Source organism: Sphaerodactylus townsendi, linkage group LG06 (genome assembly GCF_021028975.2).
Source record: "Sphaerodactylus townsendi isolate TG3544 linkage group LG06, MPM_Stown_v2.3, whole genome shotgun sequence".
NCBI classification, from domain to species: domain Eukaryota; kingdom Metazoa; phylum Chordata; class Lepidosauria; order Squamata; family Sphaerodactylidae; genus Sphaerodactylus; species Sphaerodactylus townsendi.
In genome coordinates this window covers 6,494,126-6,512,962 of record NC_059430.1, presented here as the reverse complement: position 1 = coordinate 6,512,962, position 18,837 = coordinate 6,494,126, and the positions used below count along the sequence as shown (strand labels likewise).

Below are 18,837 nucleotides of genomic sequence, written 5' to 3'. Positions count from 1 at the left end.
AAGTGCTGCCCTTCACTGGCTCCACCCCAAAATCTCCAGGAACCTGTCAAGGCAACACTGTGAGTAGAAAAATGTGCAAACTGGCTTGGCAACACAGGTTACAACATTTGCATTACCCAGGTGAGGAATTTTCTTTTATTATTTTTTTAAAGCACTGATATTCTTCAGTCCCAGAAAGAGAGGGAAAAGAAACAGGGCTAAGCCTTGGAAACCTACACTGAAGGCATGCAGAGAGTAATATTCCTCCAGCCACAGAGTAAATGTAGTCAATCCACACATGCCACAGGTCATTACAGGGCAGTTTCCAGGGCAAAGGAATGCAATGTCCAGGTAGACTGCTCTTGGCCAAGGAAGCTTCTACCCGCTGCCTGGTAGAAGACACCTGGCTTCTGTATCTGTGCTAGAGCCTTCTGATGGTCACAGAGAAGGAACTTGGGGGCGGGGGGGCGTAATAATAATAATAATAATAATAATAATAATAATAATAATAATAATAATAATAATAATAATAAGAAGAAGAAGAAGAAGAAGAAGAAGAAGAAGAAGAAGAAGAAGAAGAAGAAGAAGAAGAAGAAGAAGAAGAAGAAGAAGAGAAAGAAGAAGAAGAAGAAGAAGAGAAAGAAGAGAAAGAAGAAGAAGAAGAGAAAGAAGAGAAAGAAGAAGAAGAAGAAGAAGAAGAAGAAGAAGAAGAAGAGTGAAGAAGCCAAAAAATACTCTGGGACTTTTAGAGATACAAACAGACAGACACCTGGCACACAACACCCCAGACATAACAGTGATAGAGGAAAAAACATGTTTGGATCATAGATGTTGCTGTGTGCCAGTTGACCAGCAGAATTAGAAAGGGACAAAGAGCTGGAAAAGAATCACAAAAATACAAGGACCTACCTGGGAATTGAAGTTGAGCGATTGTGGCAGAAAAGAACAACAGTAATCCCACTAGTGAGCTCTAAGTTGCTCTAGGAGGGAATCCCAAGAGGAAATCTTGAAAAAACTTATCTGGAAAGCCCTAAACTTGGACAGAACATCCAGTCCACATGCTGCAGAAAGCAGCACTTCTAGGAACTGCACACACATTCTACATAAAATACCTCTAATATCCCTAGGTCCTTTAGGAAGGACTTCCGATATTCAGAGATGAATTCCAGAACACTTGTGCTGTGTGTTGTTATGTGTATTATAATAATAATAATATATGTAATAATAATAATAATAATAATAATAATAATAATAAGAAGAGAAAGAAGAAGAAGAAGAAGAGAAGAAGAAGAAGAAGAAGAAGAAAGAAGAAGAAGAAGAAGAAGAAGAAGAAGAAGGGGAGAAGAAGAGAGGGAGGGAGGGAGGAGTTTGGATTTATATCCCCCCTTTCTCTCCTGCAAGGAGACTCAAAGGGGCTGACAATCTCCTCCCCCCTACCGCCCGCACCACAAACACTCGGTGAGGTGGGTAGGGCTGAGAGATCTCTGAAGAACCATGACTAGTCCAAGGTCACCCAGCTGGCGTGTATTGGAGTGCACAAGCTAATCTGGTTCCCCAGATAAGCCTCCACAGCTCAAGTGGCAGAGTGGGGAATCAAACCCGGTTCTCCAGATTAGAATGAACCTGCTCTTAACCACTACACTACGCTGGCTCTCTAATTAAGGAGAATGTATCAAGGAAGCATACATTGCTCTACATCTACTGGCCACTATTTTATCCCCACAACCTGAGAGTGTCAACGTGGAGTGGGAATATGAGTCTAGGTCCCCCACGGTCTTATTCCCACATTCCATCACGACACAAGACTGCCTCTGAGGGCTTGGCACCTTATTCTGCAATCAACCTGGCTACGGAGTCCCATGCCTAGGAGTGCGTAATATTTATTTAAAATGCTTATCTTTTGTTCTTGTCCCACTCGACGGGAGTTGAGGCTACTTAAGTCTGTTTTTTTTAAAAAGACACAGCCTCAAATTGCAGAAATCCGAGCAGAAAAAGAAGCCGAGTCTGGTGGGCGCTCACAAGCCACCCAAAGCAGGTTGGAAAAGCTCGAAATGGCAGTTTCACACATGCAGAATAATGCACTTTCAATCCACTTTTATTATTATTATTATTATTATTATTATTATTATTATTATTATTATTATTATTATTATTATTGTTATTGTTGTTGTTGTTGTTGTTGTTGTTGTTGTTGTTGTTGTTGTTGTTGTTGTTGTTGTTGTTGTTGTTGTTGTTGTTTATTGGGTTAATAGACCGCCCTCCCCCGGAGGGCTCAAAACTTTCAATGCACTTTGCAGCTGGATTTTACTGTGCGAAATAGCAAAATCCACTTTCAAACAATCGTGAAAGTGGATTGAAAGTGCATTATTCTGCATGTGCAAAAGTCAGGGCCTTCTGCAAATCCTAGCAGGGCTAGGAAAGGCTACAGAGAGAGACGCTGAGCAAACTAAACGCTGGCTTGGGGGGGGGGGTCACCATCGGGCAGCTTTGCACGTTCAGAATTCAGTTTGATATACGATCACACAGGGGTCTGCAACCTGCAGCTCTCCAGATGTTCATGGACTACAATTCCAGTATGGCCAATTGGGAATTGTAGTTCATGAAGCCACATTGGAAAGCCGCGATGAGGTGACCCCGTTCGACAAGCTATCTAATCACCGCAGCGGGAGGAAGGAGGGGCGGTTAGCAGCAGCGGGGCCGAACCCTGAGCTTCTTCTGGGGGCTCCTTTTTGCCAAAGCCCAAAATGGCTGCTCGCTTCCTCCTCTTGCTACACGGCCTGATGCTCTTTGGCGCAGAACAGACGGGAACATATTGCGGCCGTGACGAGCACAAAGGACGGCTGTCTGTTCCTTTAAACGTAACGCTAATGCCTCCTAATCAGCTTTAATTTTTAAACAGGCCCAGGTCCCTCCTGTCCATTTCCCCTAATTCAGGCCACGTGGCAGCAAAACAGTCCTGGGCTTGAAAAAATACTGTCAGGCCTCCGCCTGCGACAGCTGGGGAGGTAGCCGTGGCTGCCTGCCATGGGAGAGGACGATGGGGCGCCCAGCGGGGAAGGGTGGGTGGGAGTAACGGGCAGGCTGACAAAAAACTGGACGGCAACAGAGGATGCAGGCAGATGCTGAGCACTTAGACCTCGCTCCAGAGGGCTTCAGCCTCCAGTCCAGGTGACCCCAACACAGCGCCAACATCTTGGCTGATGCTCAGCAAGTGTTTTTGGAAAGTGAGTGGGGCAAGGTGGGGCTTTTGCCCAGCAAGGGTTCGGACTGGCTGAACAGATTTGCAAAAAATGTTGGTTTGGCAGCAAAAGCAGCCACCAAAACACAATGATTTTCACTGTGTGACTGAAGGGAAACAACGGCAGCCATTTTGCGGCTGGATGTGCCTCCCCCGGCAGCCATTTTGTGCCTCTGCCTGTCCCACTGGGTCAGAATTCCGAAGGTGCCCGCAGGCTCAGAAAGGCTGGGCACTAAAAAATATAGCTATATGTATAAAATAATGATCAAAGCGGGACATGCAACAATAGAGCCCCTCGGGGATGGGATGGTATAAAAATCTAACTAATAAACAAACAAACAAACAAACAATAGCTTTAGGCTGGAAAGAAAAGAAAAAAATGGACAATCCAGAAATGGTTGGAATATATCTGGGAACAAGTGACACTGGACGTTTTCGAAATAATAACAAAAAAATAAACTGTGGCAAGATAAACAGAGCGAAATCTTGAAGATATGGACCATATATGCGGACTGGATGAAAGAAGCTGGAGTCACTGAGGAGATATGGGAGAAGAGACTACAATGAATGAACTCACTGCTGTTTGTTTGACAAAGCTATGAAGAAAATACAGGGGGGAAGGGAAAAAAGGGGAAAACGTATTGTTTGAAAACGAAAGAAGAAGAGTATGAATATAAAATGGAATATTCAAATGATACAATAAGAATTATTAAAAATTAAGAAAGGCTGGGCACCACGGCTCTAGTTGCCACAACTGGCACTGTAAGGAATACACCCGTCTCGGCTGGCTGACGCTCAAATGCTACTGCTCAGGTCCTGCCCACGGTGCAAGTTTGTGCCATATGCCAGAGATGTCCTAAGGAGGTGATGTGCAGTGCCCATTGACAAGGACTACTTTTATTTACTCGCTTATACCCTGCCTTTAATCCCTCACGGGAACCCAAAGGAGCTTACGTCGTCCTCTTCTTCTCCGTTTGTATCCTCACAACAACCCTGTAACGTAGGTTAAGCTAAGAGAGTGGGACAGGCCCAAGGTAATCCAGCAGGCTTCCACGGCATAGCAGGGGTTTGAGCCTGGGTCTTCCAGGTTACAGCCTGACACTCTAACCCAGGGGTCTGCAACCTGCGGCTCTCCAGATGTTCATGGACTACAATTCCCATCTGCCCCTGCATGAGGCTGGCCGAGTGTAGTCCATGTTCTCCTGGAAAAGAAGCCACTGGTTACTGAACCCAGACTCTAACCATTACACCAGACTGGTTCTCACATACAAACGCACGCCCAGGAGAAATTTAGGGCAAAAAAAAGGGGGCTCGTCGCAGCAGCTGCCGTCTTGCAGAGGGCGGCAAGGACTCTTTGGCAGTGCTGGGCCCAATGATGAACCAAGAGGCCAGCAAGCCACGAAGGCTGTAGACAGAGCTCCCTGGTGCCAGAGCAGTGGGGGCCATCCATCCTGTCCTCCGCCCCGCCTTCCCGGCCAAACACGCAGTTAATATTCCCAGGCAGGGCTGAAAGAAGCCGGGCAGTGGCATTTAAGGAGAGGAAGAGATGATCAGGTGACCTCTCAGGCATGGATCTGAATAGATCACTTCACAAAGCTACTTGTCTCTCTATTTCGGGCCCTGACGGGGGTTGTGCCCACACAGCAACTTCACCGGAGTGCAGGAAGGGCACAGGATACACAGGATTCAGCTTCCTGAGAGTTTCAGTTTCCCTTTTTTCCCCTTTTAAAAATGCTTAGAAAAAGTCTTTCTTTCCATATCCTTCTTTACAATTCTCTCTCTCCCTCCCTTCCTTCTCTTAGACTGAGGCCTTGAACAGTAATATTATAATACCGTGTTTCCCCGAAAATAAGACAGTGTCTTATATTAATTTTTGCTCCCCAAGATGCGCTATGTCAGTGGTGGCGAACCTTTGGCACTCCAGATGTTATGGACTACAATTCCCATCAGCCCCTGACAGCATGGCCAATTGACCATACTGGAAGGGGCTGATGGGAATTGTAGTCCATAACATCTGGAGTGCCAAAGGTTCGCCACCACGGCGCTATGTCTTATTTTCAGGGGATGTCTTATTTTTCCGCTCCACAGCTGCATGCTCAGATCGACGGGCATGCTTCCAAACAAAAACTTGGCTACGTCTTACTTTTGGGGGATGCTTTATATTTAGCACTTCAGCAAAACCTCTACTACGTCTTATTTTCAGAGGATGTCTTATTTTCGGGGAAACAGGGTACTTAAATAAGATCCATGTCTAAAAACAACTCCCTTCGACTCTTCTCCGCAGTCTCCAAAAAACAAGCAATAAAATAAGTATATCGAGGGTCAGAGTCCTCTAAGAGGAATCGGACCTTTTGCTCTAAAGCCGTTGGGAGAAAATATGGCATAAAATTTGGCCTAAATTGGGACACGTTAAGGGCGCTGCAAAAAGACAGTTGCCTGAGCCAGGGGGCATTCATTGAAAATGCTGGGGGGAAGAATTAGGACTAATAAAAGGAAACACTTTTTATACGCAACGTGTGATTGGTGTTTGGAATAGGCTGCCACAGGAGGTGGTGATGGCCACTAACCTGGATAGCTTTAAAAAGGGCTTGGACAGATTGATGGAGGAGAAGTCGATCTATGGCTCCCAATCTTGATCCTCCTTGATCTGAGGTTGCAAATGCCTTAGCAGACCAGGTGCTCAGGAGCAACAGCAGCAGAAGGCCATTGCTTTCACCTCCTGCACATGAGCTCCCAAAGGCACCTGGTGGGACACTGCGAGTAGCAGAATGCTGGACTAGATGGACTCTGGTCTGATCCAGCAGGCTAGTTCTTATGTTCTTATGAGCCCATCTTTGGATGGTAAAGGGAAGGATACAAAGCCAATAAAATAAATAATAATATGTGCCCAGGTGTCCATGACGGAAGAGGGCAGGGATATAGCCGGTCTGAGAACGGGATCTTTGGCAGACATAACTATTGAAAAAGGGCAATTAGATTTTGAGTGAATAAAGTTTCTACGTAACTTTAGACTAACCAGAGAATCCGAACAGAAAGGAAGATTACCCTTAGGTAAAAGGAGGAGGAGTTTGGATTTATATCCCCCCTTTCTCTCCTGTAGGAGACTCAAAGGGGCTTACATTCTCCTTGCCCTTCCCCCCTCACAACAAACACCCTGTGAGGTAGGTGGGGCTGAGAGCTCTGAGAAGCTGTGACTAGCCCGAGGTCACCCAGCTGGCGTGTGTGGGAGTGCACTGGCTAATCTGAATTCCCCAGATAAGCCTCCACAGCTCAGGCGGCAGAGCTGGGAATCAAACCCGGTTCCTCCAGATTAGATACACCAGCTCTTAACCTCCTACGCCACTGCTGCTCCAAGGCCCAAGGCAAGTGGAGAATACGTCCTCTGAGAATCAAAACGAGTTAAGTCTTCTCTCTAGCAGGGGTCAATTTGGCCAAGTTTTTTTCCCCCTCAAACTGATCTAAAGAAAAAGGGGAAAGGTCCTCCGCCTTCCGATTTAGAAGTGATGGCTTCTGTTCAAAAAGCTGAAGCCGGGGAGCCTGACAAGAGTCCCAAAGGGTTAAACTTACCAGGATACCCCCAGGGGCCTGAAACAATAGACGAACCAGAAATTAAAGGCAGGTACCCAAGTAGCAGCTTCTACTGAGCCAAGACCAAACTCATAATGAAGGGCCACGGATGAAATGCACCTGGAGAACTCTCCCATCGCTCGAAGAAACAGGACTGAACTTCTATTTATAGAACTGTCTACAGCAGAAATACACATACAGGCACCAGACAAAAGCTGCAAAATCACCGCTGAGTTAAAGACTCTAATGCAGTGATGGCGAACCTTTTTGAGACCGAGTGCCCAAATTGCAACCCAAACCCCACTTATTTATCGCAAAGTGCCAACACGGCAATTTAACCTGAATGCTGAAGTTTTAGTTCAGAAAAAAACCGGTTGGCTCCCTCTTCCTCCACCCCACCCGCTCGAGCAGGGGCCAGCCTGCTCTAGCCTCCAGCAAGTCCCGCACGCACCACTCTGTGCCTCTCTAGCATCTCTGCCTCCTCTGCACCCGCCCCCCCGGGCAGCAGCCACCCGGAGCACAGGCACCAGGCCCGCCAGCCGAGTCCTCCCTGCTCACCGTGGTGCACGCACGTCGTTCTCAGTGGCCCAGGCCAGCCTAGATGTGTGTGTGTGTAGGGTGTGTGATTTTCTGCCCCCCACATGACGAACTCTGTGTGTGCGTGCCCACAGAGAGGGCTCCGAGTGCCACCTCTGGCACCTGTGCCATAGGTTCGCCATCACTGCTCTAATACCTGCAGGAATACAATTTGTTCCATTTGAAAACGCACGTACACATCCCCTACAAAATTGCCTTCATAGCAGCCATAGACTTCAAAGTGGCCAATTGTTTGTGACGTCTCTAAGACAAGATGGAATGAAATACGACACCTAAATACCTAAACAAAGAAACCTGAGAAATCTTCCACGCATTAATTTTTTATGTCTCTCAGTCAAAGAAAGAGGAGCAATAATTTCAGTTTTAGTAAAATTTGTCGATAATTCCTTCTGCACGCAAGAAGTACGGAAGCTTTTCAGACCCCAAAGAAGGTCAAACAGAGTTCAGGAAAATAAAACTGAGTCGTCTGGGTGAAGTAAAAGAGGGAGAGAGGTGTCCAGAAATTTAGGAAGATGGAAAGAAAAATCCATTTTTTTTTAAAAAAAAGATGCCAAACTGAACAGGTACAAATTAAACAGGTAAGGCACTAAAAGGCACCCCCGGTCTAACCCCCTGGGCAGCAGGAAAAGGAATAGTTAAATGACCCTCACTATTACACCACACTTAGAGCCCCCCAAGTAACCACCCAGCAAGGCCAGAGTTATGCAAAACAAAAAGGCAGATTTATGCAAATTAACTCAATTTACACAAATCCATCATCAACAACCCTTCTTGGTGCAGAGTTTTTCTTTTATTTCTACGCAAGAAGTGTGCACAGCTCTTCTTATAGATCGGACCCGTTCGTCTCCACAAAAGGTTTTGCAGGGTAGCTTTGGTGGTCTGCAGTAGAAGGGCAAGATTCAAGTCCATCAGCGCCACAGGGACCAACAGGATTTCTGACGTATGACCTATCGAGAGTCAAAGTTCTCGTTCTCAAATACCACAACGAAGCCTGTGAAGAAAGGAGGCTATGATTCTCAAAAGTTCCTACCCTGAGTATCTTGTAGGTTCCTAAGGTGCTAACGGACTTGAATCTAGATCTCCATGGAATGTGTTTTCAAGGACTGGCGTAAACCCAGGAATACAATCGTAGAATCATAGAGTTGGAAGAGACCCCAAGGGCCATCAAGTCCAACCCCCTGCAATGAAGGAACACATAATGCATGACAAAGGGAAGACATCGTCTTGCTTCTTTCGCAGAACCCACGAATCTGGGGTTGAGGGGAGACAGGCCAGTAGCGAGAGAAAACACAGTGGGCTCACATACAGGAGACTATACCTCGGGACCCCAAGAAGCTGAACGTAGCTCCCCCAGTCATGTACTGTACTGGGGTCTGCCAGCTGCCCAATGCCCCCCTAGCCAGGAAGCCAAAGTGTTAACCAAGCACCAATATGCCACCCTGTATACCAGCTCGGCTGGCCAAGCACAAACTTCCATGACCCGCTGCAAACACACAGCTCTCTTGTTCCATTTTTACACCCACATCCAAAGGAATTAATAACCGCAATATAACTGTGATATACTTTCTCTTTGTCTATGGACAGTGACAGACCTGGGTTCTCTCACACACACACACTGCCACCCAACAGGGAAGAGACCCACACTCTTGAACACAAAAAGGGCAGATCTATCTTGTCTTTCTTTCTCACTCTTCCACTGACTCAGTTGATGGACTTGGGGAAAAAATGCAACCAACCAGCAATAAGAGGGGGAAATAGATCTGGTTATTTTCTTGCAGGCAAGAAGGGGAGAGTTAATTCTTGTTCTTGATAGGAAGATGCACAAGGGGACAAGTAAACAAGGCCATTTTTTTAAACACCAAATCTAGGGCAGAATGAATTGGCCAGTTAATTCCACTGCTGGCAAAGGATCGTCCCCCTGCTCCTCCCAACCAATGAGACCAATTGCTGCATTTCCCACTTAATCTCCCACGTAATCAAGTTCCGCACGGCAGAGGCCTCGCTGATTGGCTGTGCTGGAGAGCAGACAGGCTTATAACCAGGCAGATTCTTTCTCTTAAGGCAAGGGAAAGGCAGGCGAGTGGGTGACTGGTGCGCCCAGAGATTAGGAACCCCCAGACAAAACCTCTGGGTGCAGCAGAGATGTTCAGGTTTGCTCCATTTGTATAAACAGGCAGGGGGAGACGGCCAAGAGTAACGGCTGGAGAGATCCTTGCCGCAACCTCCAAAGCAGCCAGGGATCTACGGGTTACATAATGAAACTAAGCTGGAAAGCACTTCCGAGAACTCCCCAGAATTTAGGCAGAGGAACGCTAATGCCATCCTATATTAAGAGTACCTAAAAACAACGAGGAAAAGATGGGAGGATGGGAGGAACGCTGGGCTGGCTGCAGCAGAGAATTAGCAGCAAAGGAGCCGTTTCGTCGAATCCGAGAGTTGGAAGAGGCCACAAAGGGTCATCCAGTCCAACCCCCTGCCATGCAGGAACGCACAAGCAAAGCATGATTGACAGATGGACATCCAGCCTCTTTTTAGAAACCTCCAAAGGAGACTGCATCACCCTCCGAGGCAGTATATCCCACAAACAGCCCTTACCCCCAGGTAGTTCTTCCTAATGTGGTTGTTGTGGGCTTTCCAGGCTGTGTGGCCGTGGTCTGGTAGATCTTGTTCCTAATGTTTTGCCTGCATTAGGAACAAGATCTACCAGACCACGGCCATACAGCCTGGAAAACCCACAACAACCGGTTGAGTCCGGCCATGAAAGCCTTTGACAATACAGAGCTCTTCCTAATGTTTAGCTGGAATCTCTTTTCCTGAACTTTTTATTTATTTTTTATTTATACTTTGGGCTTTTATACCGCCCTATCCCCGAAGGGCTCCGGGCGGTGTACAGCATATAATAAAACACAGTCATAAAGCCATCATAAATTAGTTAAAACCTATAAAAGCAGCGAAAGACTAACTGTAATACTAATAATTATAAGTGTGAGTTATTAAATCCTTTCCCAAAGGGAGGAACGGCGAGTCCCATCAGATAGTATAAGGCCCAGATGTAAGAGCCAAGAAAAGGGGGGGGGGCACCTTTGACTTCGTTACTCCTCGTTGGAGCAGCAGAAAACCAGCTCACTCCCTCTTCAACGTGACATCACTTCAGATATTTGAACATGGCTATCATGTCACCCCTTAACCTTCTCTTCTCCAGATCAAACATGCCCAGCTCCCTAAGTCAAAGGGCATGGAATCCAGACCTTTGTCTTCTTAATTCCCGGCCATTCTGGACCAAACAGGAACTGCTGTAGAACGGGATGGGAATTCTTTCGGTCCTTGAACGAGCCAGAGCAAGGTTAGAATGGGGCTGGCTGCTGCCTAGTCTGACCTCAAAAGGGATCCTAGATACTCCCCACATGCTGCTTTAACAGAATGGAGGGGGCAAAAGCACAGAACTGAGGTGCCCAGGCCAAAGAACCAGGCAAGTTAAAGAGAGCCCCTGCAAGGAGAGGCTGCGTGGTGTAGTGGTTAAGAGAAGAAGAGGAAGAAGAGTTTGGATTTATATCCCCCCTTTCTCTCCTGCAGGAGACTCAAAGGGGCTTACAATCCCCTTGCCCTTCCCCCCTCACAACAAAAACCCTGTGAGGTAGGTGGGGTTGAGAGAGCTCTGAGAAGCTGTGACTAGCCCAAGGTCACCCAGCTGGCGTGTGTGGGAGTGCCCAGGCTAATCTGAATTCCCCAGATAAGCCTCCACAGCTCAGGCGGCAGAGCTGGGAATCAAACCCGGTTCCTCCAGATTAGATACATGAGCTCTTAACCTTCTACGCCACTGCTGCTAGAGCAGGGGCACTCTAATCTGGAGAACCAAGTTTGATTCCCCGCTCTGCCACTTGAGCTGTGGAGGCTGATCTGGTGAACTAGATTAGCTTGTGCATTCCAACACATGCCAGCTGGGTGACCTTGGGCTAGTCACAGTTCTTCAGAGCTCTCTCAGCCCCACCCACCTCACAGGGTGTTTGTTGTGGGGAGAGGAAGGGAAAGGAGATTGTAAGCCCCTTTGTGTCTCCTTACAGAAGAGAAAGGGGGGTTATAAATCCAACCCTTCTTCTTCCTCAGTGGTGGAGTATCTGGTTGGCACGCTGAAGGCCCCGGGTTCAATCCCAAGACTCTCCAGTTGAAAGAATCTGGTTGTAGATGACGCAAGAAAGACTGAGACCCCGGAGAGAGGCTGCCAGCCTTAGCAGGCAATCCTGACTTTGATGGACCAATAGCCTGACTCAAAAAAAGGCAGCTCTGTACGTGTGTTCGTCACCCGAGAGGTCCAGTCTCCTGTTTCCAACAGCGGACAGTCAGATTCTACCGGGAAGTCTACGCACAGGGAAGGAAAGCAACTCCTGCCAATGTGGAATGGAACCCTGACAGAGGATGACGGGCAGAACCACTGAATGGCTGCAGCTGCAGATGGAGCTATGTGTGCAGCCGAATGAAGCTTGAGTACTTGGGAGAAGAGGGGTCATTTCAAAAACACGCAGGGAAAGAATAAAACTAGCACAGGTGGCAGCTGCGGCCGAAGCAACGTCATTTAAATGTGCCCAGCCAATAAGATCTCCAATGGCCTATCAGAAGCCCTGTAGGGCAAGAGGCTCCACCCACTTTCTGAAAAACTGTTTGTGAGTGTTAAGTAAGTTGTCGACAGGCCCTCGGGCACCATGTTGAAGACCCCTCCTGTAGATTATATTGATCACATTTTAAACCCTGTCTTTTCTCCAAAGTTCAGGCCAAAGCTCACGTTTTCTGCCTGTATATTTTATCCTCACAACAGTCCTTGCCTAATAGGGCAAGCAACAGGGTCCAAGGGTTCCACCCAGTGGTGGGATCCAAAAATTTTAGTAACAGGTTCCCATGGTGGTGGGATTCAAACTGTGGTGTAGCGCCAATGGGGCTGGGCGGGGCACGACGGGGGAGTGGCCGGGCATTCCGGGGGCGGGGCATTCCTGGGCGGGGCTGTGGCAAGGACGCAGCTGCTGTGCCGGTCCTTGGGCGGGAAACGAATGCACGCAGGCGCAGGCGCAGGCTGCCACGCACGCCGGTGCACCTCCTGCTAGGCTGCTTCAAGTTCTGCGCGCTACTGCTGAGAGGAGGGGCGTAACTAAGGCAAAAATCACGTGGCAAAATTATCCAATTAGTAACCCCCTCTCGGCACACACAAATAATTAGTAACCTACTCTCGGGAACCTGTGAGAACCTGCTGGATCCCACCTCTGGTTCCACCAGGAACCTTCACAAACTCTGATCCCACCAGTGTAGGCCTGACCAGTTAGGTTCCTGGGGGTCATTTTTCAGTTTGTTGACTGGCTGCAAAGAGCCAAAATTTCTTGGGAAAGGAACAGAAGTGCAGTAATGAAGTGGGTAGATAGAAACGCTCAGTTGTACGACTGTCTGCTCAAGGATGGGGCTAAACCTCTATCCCTGTCGCTTCCGGACAGGTCTGCTGGAATGTGTAACGCTCAGGAAGCAGGTGTTTTGCAGGGACCAGGGAGGAAGGATGCCCTGGGCCTGCTTTAGCTCACCGTTTGCATCTTGAACTCCAGTGAGCGCTCCGACGGCCGCTGCGGTTTCCCCAGAGAGGACAATTTGCCCGCCGCCTTGAAGGGTGGCTTCGGCGAGGGTGGCGACGGCGTGGGCGGCTGCTTCGCTGCAAGACACGGGCAATAAAACACAGGATTACCAAGCGGGCTGAGAACTCACCCACAACAGAACATGAGGTTTGCAGGGGTTAAAACATAAAACTTAGCAAGGTGCGTGGGGGGGGGGGAGGGGGGGGAGAATCTCTTTTCAGAGGCCCTGAACAGATGAAGCAGGATGGAGCATAATGCAGCTCCGGCAAAAGAAGAAGGTGGCACTCACAATTCAGGGAGGGCGAAGGATCCCACAGGGCTGAACGCGTCCTCTGCCCATGTTATAACTGGCCCACTGAGGTGCAGCAGTGGGCTGGGGATTTTTGGGAAACTCAAAGCGGCATTCCTAGAAACACAGAGCTGGAAGAGACCTCAAGGGTCATGTGCTTCCGGCCCTATGCATGAAATTCACCCTTATACCCCCTCCGCAATTTCCCAGATGACCTCTGCTCTGTGCCCACTGATACAAACCAGTTACAGAAAACTCTTCGTAGACTTCGATCCTTGGTTCTTCCTTTCACTACGAACACTTGAAGAAGAAGAAGAAGAAGAAGAAGAAGAAGAAGAAGAAGAAGAAGAAGAAGAAGAAGAAGAAGAAGAAGAAGAAGAAGAGGAGGAGGAGGAGGAGGAATTTGGATTTATATCCCCCCTTTCTCTCCTGCAGGAGACTCAAAGGGGCTTACAATCTCCTTGCCCTTCCCCCCTCACAACAAATACCCTGTGAGGTAGGTGGGGCTGAGAGCTCCGAGAAGCTGTGACTAGCCCAAGGTCACCCAGCTGGCGTGTGTGGGAGTGCCCAGGCTAATCGGGATTCCCCAGATCAGCCTCCACAGCTCAGGTGGCAGAGCTGGGAATCAAACTCAGTTCCTCCAGATAAGATACACGAGCTCTTAACCTCATACGCCACTGCTGCTCCCAACAGTGAAAGGCTTCGACAATACAATTAAAAAGGCAAGCGATGAGATTCCGACTCCACTGTCTGAGGTGGCACGTCCAGGTGCCCGTGTCATTTGCAAGAGGGCAGGTGTGCCTTTGCTTCCGCTGAAACAATAACCTCCCCACACTTGCATACCTTGCCTGCCTACAGCTCTCTCCCAGCTGTACCTGAGCTTCCTGCACCTGAAGCCTCACTCCTGCGAAGTTCTCATTCAAGCATCCCAGGAGCTTGGCGGCTTGTTAACGAAGCCTCGTGGGATGCTATTAATCTGCCGGCACCAGAGCGAGCCAGGAAAGGGGGTTGTGCTTTCCCCCACAGCAAAGCAACCCTTCCTGCAACTGTCCGGTTACTCCTGGGCTGCTACGGCCTAAGTCGATCGACAGTATTAAAGCCGCTTTGGGGTTAGGAAGGTATTTTCCTCCAGGACAGGTTGGCCAGGAACTCGTACAGAACGCAACAGCCAGGCTCCTCTCTGGGGCAACAGCTAGGGACCGGATTACGCCGATCCTATACCAACTGCACTGGCTGCCAATCGAGTACCGGGTCATGTTTAAAGTTTTGGTATTGACCTTCAAAGCCATTCGCAGCCTTGGCCCTGCTTATCTGAGGGACCGTATCACCCTTCTAGGCCCCTCCGCTCGTCAGAGGCAGACCTACTGGTGATCCCTGGCCCCAAGGCGATCCGGCTGGCCTCTACAAGGGCCAGGGCCTTTACGGCTCTGGCCCCTACCTGGTGGAACAGGCTTCCAGGTGAGATCAGGGCCCTGCGGGACTTACAAAGTTTCCGCAGGGCCTGTAAAACGGACCTGTTCCGCCAGGCGTTTGGCCAGCCGGGATGATGTCAACCCCGCCATAAGAACATCTGGCCTCCCGTGGGTATATAAAGGGGGGGGGGGAGGGGCTGAAGCCATCTATCGTCTTGGTTTTATGTATTATTTTATGTAATCTACATATTATGATATTTTTAAATTGTTTTATTATTGATGGGACACCGCCCTGAGCCTTTGGGGAGGGCGGTATAGAAATATGATAAATAAATAAATAAATAAACCCCAGAGGTGTTTAGCCTTCCTCTGGGCATATAGCAGGGGTCACTGGGGGAACGTAGCGGATGAGGTAGTTCTGAATTTCCTTCACGGTGCAGGGACTGTACTTGCTGCCCCTTGACGTCCCTTCAGCTCAGTGTTTCTAAGATGTTTGAAAGGAGTCTGAGTGTAAAGGTAACAAAGATGTAGGTAACGTCTAAATAAGCATTAACATACAAACCACGTAACCCACTGGCAGCCAATTGAAGTGTGGTATTTCTTATTGGTATAATAAGGAACAATGCTCATAACATACAATAATATAATTCACTGTTGTATCCTCACATGAATTATTTTTCTCTTTTTTCATTCAATCATCTAAACTAAACCTTTTCTCTTTTTTCATTCAATAGTCCTTTCAAATGGGGTGGGGGGGGGGGGGGGTGGGGGGGGGGGGGGGAGGGGAGGGGAGGGGGGGGTGGGGGGGGGGGTGGGGGGGGGGGCGGGTGGTGTGCGGGTGGGGGGGAGGGGGGGTTCGGGGGGTGGGGGGGGGGGAGGGTGGGCGGGGGGCGGTTGAGGGTGGGGGGGGGTGGAGGGGGGGGGGGGAGGGGGCGGGGATGGGGGTGGTGGAGTTGGAGGGGGGGGGGGGGGTGGGGGAGGGGGGGGGTGGGGGGGGGGGGGGGTGGGGGGGGGGGGGGGTGGGGGGGGGGGGGGGTGGGGGGGGGGGGGGGTGGGGGGGGGGGGGGGTGGGGGGGGGGGGGGGTGGGGGGGGGGGGGGGTGGGGGGGGGGGGGGGTGGGGGGGGGGGGGGGTGGGGGGGGGGGGGGGTGGGGGGGGGGGGGGGTGGGGGGGGGGGGGGGTGGGGGGGGGGGGGGGTGGGGGGGGGGGGGGGTGGGGGGGGGGGGGGGTGGGGGGGGGGGGGGGTGGGGGGGGGGGGGGGTGGGGGGGGGGGGGGGTGGGGGGGGGGGGGGGTGGGGGGGGGGGGGGGTGGGGGGGGGGGGGGGTGGGGGGGGGGGGGGGTGGGGGGGGGGGGGGGTGGGGGGGGGGGGGGGTGGGGGGGGGGGGGGGTGGGGGGGGGGGGGGGTGGGGGGGGGGGGGGGTGGGGGGGGGGGGGGGTGGGGGGGGGGGGGGGTGGGGGGGGGGGGGGGTGGGGGGGGGGGGGGGTGGGGGGGGGGGGGGGTGGGGGGGGGGGGGGGTGGGGGGGGGGGGGGGTGGGGGGGGGGGGGGGTGGGGGGGGGGGGGGGTGGGGGGGGGGGGGGGTGGGGGGGGGGGGGGGTGGGGGGGGGGGGGGGTGGGGGGGGGGGGGGGTGGGGGGGGGGGGGGGTGGGGGGGGGGGGGGGTGGGGGGGGGGGGGGGTGGGGGGGGGGGGGGGTGGGGGGGGGGGGGGGTGGGGGGGGGGGGGGGTGGGGGGGGGGGGGGGTGGGGGGGGGGGGGGGTGGGGGGGGGGGGGGGTGGGGGGGGGGGGGGGTGGGGGGGGGGGGGGGTGGGGGGGGGGGGGGGTGGGGGGGGGGGGGGGTGGGGGGGGGGGGGGGTGGGGGGGGGGGGGGGTGGGGGGGGGGGGGGGTGGGGGGGGGGGGGGGTGGGGGGGGGGGGGGGTGGGGGGGGGGGGGGGTGGGGGGGGGGGGGGGTGGGGGGGGGGGGGGGTGGGGGGGGGGGGGGGTGGGGGGGGGGGGGGGTGGGGGGGGGGGGGGGTGGGGGGGGGGGGGGGTGGGGGGGGGGGGGGGTGGGGGGGGGGGGGGGTGGGGGGGGGGGGGGGTGGGGGGGGGGGGGGGTGGGGGGGGGGGGGGGTGGGGGGGGGGGGGGGTGGGGGGGGGGGGGGGTGGGGGGGGGGGGGGGTGGGGGGGGGGGGGGGTGGGGGGGGGGGGGGGTGGGGGGGGGGGGGGGTGGGGGGGGGGGGGGGTGGGGGGGGGGGGGGGTGGGGGGGGGGGGGGGTGGGGGGGGGGGGGGGTGGGGGGGGGGGGGGGTGGGGGGGGGGGGGGGTGGGGGGGGGGGGGGGTGGGGGGGGGGGGGGGTGGGGGGGGGGGGGGGTGGGGGGGGGGGGGGGTGGGGGGGGGGGGGGGTGGGGGGGGGGGGGGGTGGGGGGGGGGGGGGGTGGGGGGGGGGGGGGGTGGGGGGGGGGGGGGGTGGGGGGGGGGGGGGGTGGGGGGGGGGGGGGGTGGGGGGGGGGGGGGGTGGGGGGGGGGGGGGGTGGGGGGGGGGGGGGGTGGGGGGGGGGGGGGGTGGGGGGGGGGGGGGGTGGGGGGGGGGGGGGGTGGGGGGGGGGGGGGGTGGGGGGGGGGGGGGGTGGGGGGGGGGGGGGGTGGGGGGGGGGGGGGGTGGGGGGGGGGGGGGGTGGGGGGGGGGGGGGGTGGGGGGGGGGGGGGGTGGGGGGGGGGGGGGGTGGGGGGGGGGGGGGGTGGGGGGGGGGGGGGGTGGGGGGGGGGGGGGGTGGGGGGGGGGGGGGGTGGGGGGGGGGGGGGGTGGGGGGGGGGGGGGGTGGGGGGGGGGGGGGGTGGGGGGGGGGGGGGGTGGGGGGGGGGGGGGGTGGGGGGGGGGGGGGGTGGGGGGGGGGGGGGGTGGGGGGGGGGGGGGGTGGGGGGGGGGGGGGGTGGGGGGGGGGGGGGGTGGGGGGGGGGGGGGGTGGGGGGGGGGGGGGGTGGGGGGGGGGGGGGGTGGGGGGGGGGGGGGGTGGGGGGGGGGGGGGGTGGGGGGGGGGGGGGGTGGGGGGGGGGGGGGGTGGGGGGGGGGGGGGGTGGGGGGGGGGGGGGGTGGGGGGGGGGGGGGGTGGGGGGGGGGGGGGGTGGGGGGGGGGGGGGGTGGGGGGGGGGGGGGGTGGGGGGGGGGGGGGGTGGGGGGGGGGGGGGGTGGGGGGGGGGGGGGGTGGGGGGGGGGGGGGGTGGGGGGGGGGGGGGGTGGGGGGGGGGGGGGGTGGGGGGGGGGGGGGGTGGGGGGGGGGGGGGGTGGGGGGGGGGGGGGGTGGGGGGGGGGGGGGGTGGGGGGGGGGGGGGGTGGGGGGGGGGGGGGGTGGGGGGGGGGGGGGGTGGGGGGGGGGGGGGGTGGGGGGGGGGGGGGGTGGGGGGGGGGGGGGGTGGGGGGGGGGGGGGGTGGGGGGGGGGGGGGGTGGGGGGGGGGGGGGGTGGGGGGGGGGGGGGGTGGGGGGGGGGGGGGGTGGGGGGGGGGGGGGGTGGGGGGGGGGGGGGGTGGGGGGGGGGGGGGGTGGGGGGGGGGGGGGGTGGGGGGGGGGGGGGGTGGGGGGGGGGGGGGGTGGGGGGGGGGGGGGGTGGGGGGGGGGGGGGGTGGGGGGGGGGGGGGGTGGGGGGGGGGGGGGGTGGGGGGGGGGGGGGGTGGGGGGGGGGGGGGGTGGGGGGGGGGGGGGGTGGGGGGGGGGGGGGGTGGGGGGGGGGGGGGGTGGGGGGGGGGGGGGGTGGGGGGGGGGGGGGGTGGGGGGGGGGGGGGGTGGGGGGGGGGGGGGGTGGGGGGGGGGGGGGGTGGGGGGGGGGGGGGGTGGGGGGGGGGGGGGGTGGGGGGGGGGGGGGGTGGGGGGGGGGGGGGGTGGGGGGGGGGGGGGGTGGGGGGGGGGGGGGGTGGGGGGGGGGGGGGGTGGGGGGGGGGGGGGGTGGGGGGGGGGGGGGGTGGGGGGGGGGGGGGGTGGGGGGGGGGGGGGGTGGGGGGGGGGGGGGGTGGGGGGGGGGGGGGGTGGGGGGGGGGGGGGGTGGGGGGGGGGGGGGGTGGGGGGGGGGGGGGGTGGGGGGGGGGGGGGGTGGGGGGGGGGGGGGGTGGGGGGGGGGGGGGGTGGGGGGGGGGGGGGGTGGGGGGGGGGGGGGGTGGGGGGGGGGGGGGGTGGGGGGGG

General features: G+C 56.4%; 1 protein-coding gene across 1 annotated transcript in view; it reads right to left on the bottom strand.

The window, feature by feature from the left end:
• NRF1 (nuclear respiratory factor 1) overlaps window positions 1-18,837 on the bottom strand; it is a 110,808-nt gene that overhangs the window by 16,119 nt on the left and 75,852 nt on the right. The window contains exons 6-7 of the mRNA XM_048501466.1: window positions 13,277-13,393; window positions 12,940-13,082 (exon numbers count right to left, since the gene is read on the bottom strand). Of these exons, the coding sequence (XP_048357423.1) occupies window positions 12,940-13,082; window positions 13,277-13,393 (260 nt within the window). The remainder of the gene's footprint in view (window positions 1-12,939; window positions 13,083-13,276; window positions 13,394-18,837) is intronic.